Consider the following 9,893-nt stretch of genomic DNA (forward strand, 5'->3'; position numbering starts at 1 on the left):
TTCAAACACTACTGTTTAATTTGAACATAAATGATATTGTAAATGATTCATAAAAGGAAACATACATTTTTGTTGAAGATGAAAAATGGGTTAGCGTAATATTAATCAATGCGATGTGGATAACGTGCAAAAATGATTCAAAAAGGCTGACAATATGAGCCAAAGATAATGCGTAACGGATAAATCAGGAAAAGTGTAAATATATGAATTTCGGGATAACCAGGTTATATGCTATGTACTGAATTGATTAGGAATTGTACTTCAGAAAATTGAGATATTTGGTAAATAGAGGGTTGAAATTCAAAGGGTGTATTAAGTTATCACACAGAGATAAGGAAATTGTTATTTTTCTTTCTAATGTTCTGATATGTTCACTTATGGATTAACACTTTATTCAAGTCTTTTACGCTTGGGTTTCTTACGGATGAGGAAGTGATACAATGCTCTGTTTCATGTTGCACACTAACAAGTTTTTAATATTCCAGCCGCTGTGTCAGTTAAATTATTTGATTTTATTTCCCTTTTTTCACGGCATTTGTAATGTTATTTTTTAATGTGAACAAATAACACCACCTGACTGAGTTGGGTAATTTTTGTGTGAATTCGAAGTGTTATCATTTCTAGGTACTGTAACGGAAGACTGTAAGGAAGTGAAACAGCACATCCTTAAGAAGAATATAAACTGTTATCTAGTACTGAGGATGCATTGTCCTTTGATATGTTTTTCGCTACCATACGGGACAAACTATAACATATTATAAACCTACTTGTATTTCAAATTAAAAACGACATTGCTAAATATCTTAGTTATTTTGAGGCACAGAACAGCATTAGGAAGTACTGACTATATGTTGATAGCTATTATCTAAAACGTTCAGAGAAAAAGAAGACACAAAGATAGGTAAGGGTACGTAATATTTGAACTAATAATAATTTGTATTATATATATATACTAAAATTTGATAAACAAATTGATAAAAGGTGTAAAAATTGAGATAAAACAGGAAACAAACAAAAATTCATGCGATCACTTTTTTCGTCAGTATGTACAAATTATAATTTGTTCAGTCAGCATTTACCAAACCGATTCAAATTTAGATTAAATATGACCATTTTAATTGCAAACTTTGGTAAAATAATTCGAAATGGGAGTAATTATTCCATTCTGAATGGACGTCATTTAATAGTATTCTGTGTACATAATGTCACCTAAACTTTCCTGTTCGTCGGTATTAATTTCAACTGATCCATTTTCAACGGCAAAAAACAATGAATAATAATAATAATAATAATAATAATAATAATAATAATAATAATAATAATAATAATAATAATAATAATAATAATAATTTAGATATATTTATAATATTTATAATACATTACATGAACACAATTGTGCATAACAGATACTTGCACGTACATAATATTTTCAAATAATAATAAGAAGAATTGTTCACATCGCATGTTTATAATAATATTGACAATGATGATTATTACAGATTTTTTTTTTATATTTACACTCTATATATACAATAACAATAGATATAATTTCTCTACATAACAATTTTTATTTTTTTAATAATAATTTGTTTTCTATTATCATCATACAGAGTATTTACATATGTTCAATTAAGACATAATACATTTTCTGCTCTGTACAAAATTCTGTACGCAGTTTAAGCACCTTTTTTTAAAACATTTTTTTGAATATAAATACACAATTTTTTTTTCATATCAGTATCATCATTTATTATTATACACCGTACTGACATGTACATTACAAAATTATTTATTCTATTATGAGGATTAGTTTAATGAGGCGTGCTAATAGGAATAATAATAATAATCATTTAATAGTTGATTGTTTTATTTCAGATAATTACATTTTCAAATAAGCAGCAACCATCCTTTATAAACGTATAACAGGAAAGATTAAAATTATTACTATTTCTTATTCAAATATTTCACTTAATAGGCATAAAACACAAGTATTACATTATAAAAAATTATAAACTTAATAATAATTTACAGTTGCACCAGGTAATCAATATTTTCAAATATCTTTTTAACAAGCAGCATAGAATTCTGATGATTTTTCCCCTAAATCAAATCATAGAGTAGATTTCTAAGACAAATCTATTTTCTGCTCACAAATATCCCGATGTCTACTCATCCCAGTTCTCGTTCTAATAGAAATACATTAATAAGCTGTTAGTCCAACCTTTCTAGTATATGAGTCTTCAATCTGGGAAGAATTTCCAGTAGATTTCGTACGTTGTACTCTTCCATTCTTCCACAACAGCATCAGTGAGGTCTGTCATTAACGCAGATGATTCCGCATGACTCGAAATCTGTGTTCAATTTATCCCACAGATATTCGATGGGATTGAGATCAATGACTGTGCACGCCAGTGAAGTTCTTCAACAGTCATCTCATCTAATTATTACTGAAGAGACTACTCTTTATGAACGGAGGGATTGTGGTGTTATCCTTCGCCGAACTGCTACCATAAATTTGGAAGCACTGGGGTCCTAGACCACGAAGTCTCCACAAAATTTTAAAGCTGACACAACATATTCGGGTAAGTCTTGGAATCCACCAAACTCACTCTTGTGTGTTTTAATATCTGTATTTGCATTGAATTTTTATTCACCCAGTCCATATCAATCCACAGACAATCAAATGCAAACATCTCCTGTTTTAAATTTTCTCCTGGGAGCAGTTCTCAAACGAAGGGTTATAGCAAACTGACTAAATAATTGATTTTGGACATCGTGCATTGGCAAAACGTGCGAACTCCAACTAATAACTGCAAACAGTCCAACTAATAACTGCAAACAATCCAAGTAGTGGCCACTACTTTATTATTTATTTACTTATTTACTTTTCGACGTAAACCAAGGATATAATGCTAGCATTGTATCCATTAAAGGGATGTTATCTTTCTGGCCGACGTTTCTTAACTATAGAACGAAAAGCTCGATGCCTCGTCAACTCCCTATTAGGGAATAAAAGGCGTCAGTTGATTTTTTTTTAAGTTCGATGTCTACCTCTATATGAGACTGACTAACACATCTTCATTTGAAATGCTCTTATAAAGGTTTGATATCTCCTAATAGGGATTCGAATCTAGCTCTTTCCAATGAACCAGACATCAGTTAGCATCTTGTTAACTTTCACTGCTGACAACACTAGTAATAACTAATGTTGAAATGTGATGTTCGTCTGTGATATTTGGCCATAGTTAATGCTCTGTTTAATGCACACAATAAGAGAATTTTACTCTTACAATGGACAGAAGGATTCATAAAATTCTTCGCGTTTCTTCTATTTTCTTGAGGTTTAATTGTTGTATTCATGCAGCACGGACCAACAGACTGGGTTTGGTGATGAATTTAATGCTGTCAGCTATAAAGAAAAACATTTTAATTTCAATTAGGTAGGATATAGGTTTGTTTATTATTATTATTTTTTTTATTATCCTTTTCACGTTTTACGGCAGCAAAATACTCAATATCGTTCATTTTGATGCTTGTCGATCAGGAATATTCAATAGGCATATTTAGAACGAAACATCGACTACTGGATGATATATATGGAGTTTCAGCGCTAACTTTGAACTACGTTGTTGCTCAGCTATAGGCTTTTCTAATGTCGAATTTATTATCTTCTCCTACTTAAAAGCATTCGATTGTTTTTGTTCTAGTTATTAGCTACGGGTTTCACACCTTTTTATTCTTCTTCTTTCTAACATGGAATTTAGGTCAAGTGGCCTTTTCCGGTCTCATGCCATCTCTTTCTTGGTCTTCCGATTCTTCTTTTTCCGCTTATTTTGTATCTGTATAATATTTTTGGTAGTCTGCTGTTGTCCATTCGATTTAAACGTTCTAGCCATTTTTGTTTATACTGTCTTATGTAGTAATTAATTGGTTTTATTTTCAGTGATTGTAAGATTTCTTTATTTGTTTTGTGGTCCCACTTGGTATATTCAGCTGTTTTTCTCAGGAACTTCATTTCTGCTGTTTGAATTCGTTTTTCTTCTTTCCTTTTTTTATGGTCCATGTTTGCTTCCGTAGAGTAGAGTTGGTTTTGACAAGACATTATATAGTCTGATTCTAGTGTGTTTTTGTACTAGGGATGGCTTAAATATATTATTTATTATGCCATTTACTTTGACAAAGTTTGATAATTTAGTGTCTATGTCTTTTTCTTCTTCGTATGATAGATCACATCCCAAGTATCTGAAAGTGTTTACTTGTTCTAGTATTTTATTATCTATCGCTATTTGACTTCTTATTGGATTTTCTCCTTTGAATGCCATTAATTTTGTTTTTTCTTTGGATATTGTCATATTATATTGCTTTGAGATATCAAAGATTAAATATCATTTAATGATTTTAATGATCTTTGTAAGTCATCTTCTGATGTAGCTATTTGATCATCTCATCTAAACTATTTGATCATCTGCAAATAGTAGTGTATCTATCTTCATTTGCGGGGTTATTTGTACCAAATGAGTTATGCTGTTTCCAGATTGTTAATATTTCATTTATATTGAAAAGCAGAGGTGAGACGGTACATCCATGTCGTACTCCTCTTGATATATCTTTCCATTCTGAGATGTGCTCTAATTTAACTGCTATTTTATTTCCTGTATATATTTCTTGAATAGATTGTAAAAGTTGGTTTGGTATGTTTAAATCAGTTAATATTTTAAACAATTTTTGTCTACTAATTTTGTTAAAGGCTTTATCATAATCAATAAAGGCCACGTGTGTTTCTTTTTGAAATTTTCAAAAAATTTCAAAAATTTTCACACCAAAACAAGAAAACAGATCATCTGATTTAGTGACTAATAAATAACGTAACAGTCAACAAAACAAACACCTCATTCAGTAATAACTGTTTATTAAGTTTTCCTAGTAGGAAATGTGTAGGAGTTCTGTAGTAAATTAAAAAAGAAACAGATATCAAATGTTTATCATAATTACGCATCGTTTTAAACATTTGGACACTTGACAAAATCACCTTGTGTTCCGTACTTATCATCATCTGATTGAGAAGCGATATGATGAGCAAGATTGGTTTCTAATAGAATATGAAGTATTCTATTAGAAAAACCGATACTTCGTACTATTTTTATTACAATTAAGCACATTTTTAGTTCACTTACGTAATACTTCCTATAAATAGATGTTCGAACCAGAATTAACTGCTCAATGCGTCACTCACTAACAACGATCGTCATCACAATATAATGACGTTTCTGGCGCCAGAAAAACCGGTTTGTTTACTTGTAGATATAAAAGCTACTTGACCAAAGTAAGAGGTGCCTGGCCTATGCGAATGTGTCTTCTGGAATGCAGAAACTTGAAGTTTACGTTAAGAAGAAGAAACAGTATTTCAATATTGGTAAGATATGGTTATTTTAGAATCATTTCTTCCGTTTCTTTTATTGTTTTATCTACAAACAAAGTTCGCGAATCCATCAAAGAGAAATCGAAAGATTAGAATTCTTTTCTATCGAAGCCACATTCCAAAGTTGTACTCTAATTGCGACAGAGATGAAGTACTTTCTCTAATCTTAGAAATTGCTATCCTCACTCGATAATTTTCGGGAACTATAAAGAAACACGCTAAGAAAGCAAAATATATCTCTTTCTTAAGAATACTTCCAAATCTTGTAAGATATCTATTCTTTGATATGTTTTACCCTTACTTTGGAAGTATATTTTCATTTAAATCAAACCAAAGACGAAACTGTCACGCATTCTCTTTCTTTAAGGTAGCACTGAAAGTTATCACTTAAGAATACTGTCTTCATGTTTAGTACAATTTAAAATATTCTGGGTAAGGGCCAGCTAATATAGAAAATTATATAAAGACATAAATACCAGTAAAGGTAGGTAAAACAAAGTTTATTGGATTTATTTTTATTTTATATGCTCTCAGTTTGAGAGAATATATGATGTAAGAATATATTATGTAACAGAACTAGACGACGGAATAGTGTATTTCTAAGAGATGATCTGCTGATTTAGAAAACTATGGTGTTTGGCACACCAATTCTGTGAGGTTATCTTAACACCGTAATTGTTCGGGCCTATCTTACTTGAGTGCAGAGTTATGGTAATCTCCATCTACACTCAAGTAAGATAGGTCCGAACAATTACGGTGATAGGATAATTAATCTCACAGAACTGGAGTGCCAAACACCACAGTTTTCTAAATCAGCAAGTCATCTATTTCTTACAACGTCTCTTCTTATATTCTTTAAACCAATGACAATTATCAGGTATGTAATTAAGACATCCTCTTCTGATGCCCTTATCAGAGCAGGTTGTCAGATCTAAAGTAAATCACGTTAATTACCATTCTTACTAACACTTAGATCCGATCTATTCGCAAATTCCGAATGAGACTAAATATCAAAATGCAAGCACGAATTGGTGAAAAATATTTCAAAAGGTTTAAGTCACATTTTATACCATTTCTCGATTTATACAGAGTTGGCCAAAAAGTCACGAAAGGGTTTCAATATTTAATATCTTTATTTTCTGTTTTAAATTTAGATACCATAGCATCATATACAATATATATATAGGAAATAAGTTTAAATTTATTTTTAAATAAATATAAAGAAAAAAAAATTAAAACAGTTCTTAAAAATTCAGACCTCTTCGTCACTTTTGGCCCACCCTGTATAAAGAAATTAGCTATAGAATATTAACTAATAAAAAATACTTTTGAAAAGCAGTTTAATTTATTATTTATACATAACTATTACTAATTTAACAATAAATACCGCTACACCTTTTGTTTTAATATATACTAAAGTATAAATAAAAACTAAATGAACTGAATTTTATGATATATTATATATGACCGATAATTATTCAATCAAATGATTGAAATTATGTGTCATTTCTATAGAATCTGACTTCAATTACGTTATTTTATACACGAGATTAAAATAAATAAAGCAGTTAAATTATTTTAAACCTACACTTGAATTAATCCACTGAAATTAGATACTCCAGTAACCAGTCGAACGAAGAGGGTCACGTACAAGAAATAGTATAAAAAGCTTTCATTTTGAACTGGTGTAGAATAGTTCATAAATGTGTCTGATTATTTAAATGACAGCTTACGATCTACCAATAACAATTAAGATTTAAATTATTATTGAAATACATGCTTTAAAAGTTGATATAAAAAAACAGTTGACAAAACTAAATATCCAGTTTTAAATCTATAAAAAATAAAATGTTGTAACATGAATTATGTTATATTTATAATTGTGTTAATTATACGCATTAACAGTTTTTTTTTCTTCTTAGCATAACCAGACGACCACAATGCGAATAATATATGTCTTCATTACTGACTGTCTTACATTGATGTTGCTTTCTTCCATGATTTGCACTTTGGATATCAGCTATCGCGAACTACAAGATCTTGGAGTCGCTTGTCCACCTCGAGATAGTTGTGTGTTCTCGCAAAATAATGCAAGTACATGTCAATGTGACAAGGAATGTTTGTTATATAGAGACTGTTGTGCAGATTCGCCATATCGATTTCAATCTGTTGTAGTAGATGTCGATTGCCGCGTTATCAACGGTACCTACGTGTTTATGGTGCTTTCTTGTCCACGCGGTTGGAAAGGAAACAGAGAAATCCGTGCAATGTGCGAAAACGAAATTACTGACGAACACCCCGATCCACTGAAATTAGATACTCCAGTAACCAGTCGAACGAAGAGGGTCACGTACAAGAATATGTATTGTGCAATCTGTAATGACGATTTGGATACGATGTTCTGGAATGTGAACATCGTCTGCGACACCCCTCCCCATGGGTACGAAAATATTGATAGAAAAATTATGACTGACTACATCGTGGATAGTATTTTTTATCAAGGGAATAAGTGGGGGATTTGGCTTTACAACATGGAAAACAAACTTCAATTCTACATGTGTACTATATCATACATGATTCACGATTCTGTACGTCACAACTTAAGGTATTGTTATCAATTCTTCACCTCGACGTGTTCTCCATATTGGAAAGACCACTTAATTCATGGAAAATGCAATGCTTACCAAGCAATGATTCACGCTGGAAGTACATACAAAAATATCCACTGTGCACTTTGTAATTATGCAGATGTCACTAACGCTCAGTGCGCAGCGCAGGGTGTAGTGGCAGGTATTCGATATCCTACATTCACTTTGTTGTTTGACGTCAACTCAAGCTCCAGAAATCCCACAGGACGTATTCGTTGTCGTTCTGGTCAAAGATATGATCCATTTTCGAAGAAATGCATAAATGTTGTATGTGGCATACGAAACTATATAGTGAGAAATGGAAAATGTGTTCCGTCTGGCTCATAAACCAAATCATCAATTTATTATGGTTTGTACTATTAATCCATCATCTGTAGATCATTCAATGGAGTGTGTCTGGATTGTTATTTCAATGTTACCAGCACATTACTTTCCAATGCGAAGGAATTTAATTACAGTAGAAGTAAATTCCCGATTTATTATTGTATACTTTTTGTTATAAAATATTACACACAAACTGTGTTCTAAACATACTTTAAATCATATTGAAACTGTTTTGATACATCTCCATAATCTCCTATTTCTATCCTGACTTTTGATAAAAGTTTTTTATTTTATTTTATTTTTTTAATAATCTACCTTCTGTCATTCGCAGTTTTCTAGTACCGGGATCATCAACATTAATTAAAGATTTTTATTATTATTATTTTTTATTAGCAGAAATGAACGTAAAGCCATGAAGTTTGTTTTACGTTCATGGCTGAAGGAGTGAATGATTTTCATTGTAAATATCAAGATATTTAAATAAACTTCAATAATATTAAAAGTTTATAAAATAAGTCTTTCTTTATATATACATACACACTGTATAAAATGAAAGAATAAGGTTAAAACACCTTATGATAACTTGTTTTGGAAAAATACTTATAAACTCTGTATTACTAAAATCTTGGTATTTCTAACCTGGCTCCCACTGATGAGACCTCAATAAAGGTCGAAACCGGTCTGGGTAGTGGCCCCCTTGCCTTTAATACAAAACATCATACATCTCCTCTAGGAGATGTGTTTTGGCATTAAGGGTAAATATTAAGATTAGTGATCAAAGCTTATTCTACTTCTACCACGAGTTGCCTTGGTCTTGCACTACCTGTAGGATCAGCTAGACTTGCAACACTTGCAGGCGCAAACTTGACTTGTTTATCTGTTTGCTTACTTGGGAAATGGAGTAAAACCAGTTTTAAAATAGCTTGGTATCTTTAACATTTATTATACTCAAGGTAAAATATTTTCTACATAATGTATAATGCACACATATATATATATATATATATATATATGTGCATTATACATTATGTAGAAAGTATTTTACCATGAGTATAATAAGTATAATCTTTTTAATAAAAATATATATATATATTTTTTTTTATTAAAAAGATATTTTTAAATAAAGATATTAAAAAGATATTATAAAAAGATATTAAAAAGAAAGTTTATTTAAAAAGATACTACTAGTTTGCTAGTTTCGTTGAATGGATCAACTTCTTCAGGTATCACAATCAAAAAAATATACAAAAAATAACAGAGACTTAAAAATTGCATTAACAGTACTAGTCCAAAAAAAAAAAAAAACAGTAGTACATTTTGAAAACAATAATGCGAGCTCGAGTTCTAAATAAAAGTTGACTACGTGCTGTCACGAGTGCGCCAGTATTGAACAGAGGCAATGTGTGCGTCTGAAACATTGAAACTTAGGGAGTTATTGATATTTGAAGAATCTAAAGCAATTTCTCTGGACTCGACAATCTTTCTTTCAAGTTCATCATAGC

General features: G+C 30.8%; 1 protein-coding gene across 2 annotated transcripts; it reads left to right on the plus strand.

Moving 5' to 3' along the window:
- Positions 1–751: 751 nt before the first annotated feature.
- LOC150096780 (uncharacterized) lies at positions 752–8,708 on the plus strand. Of its 2 annotated transcripts, none has more exons than XM_090408512.1 (2): positions 752–907; positions 7,342–8,708. In XM_090408512.1, exon 2 carries the CDS (start codon positions 7,360–7,362, stop codon positions 8,392–8,394), a length of 1,035 nt encoding a protein of 344 aa, XP_090264638.1. In that variant the 5' UTR covers positions 752–907; positions 7,342–7,359; the 3' UTR covers positions 8,395–8,708. The 2 variants fall into 2 exon arrangements, with proteins under 2 accessions (XP_090264638.1, XP_090264639.1); XM_090408513.1 differs by having other exon boundaries at positions 752–901.
- The last annotated feature ends 1,185 nt before the right edge of the window (positions 8,709–9,893 follow it).

Source organism: Typopeltis vanoorti, chromosome 18 (genome assembly GCF_054136105.1).
Source record: "Typopeltis vanoorti isolate ZY-2024b chromosome 18, IOZ_Tvanoo_1.0, whole genome shotgun sequence".
NCBI lineage: Eukaryota > Metazoa > Arthropoda > Arachnida > Uropygi > Thelyphonidae > Typopeltis > Typopeltis vanoorti.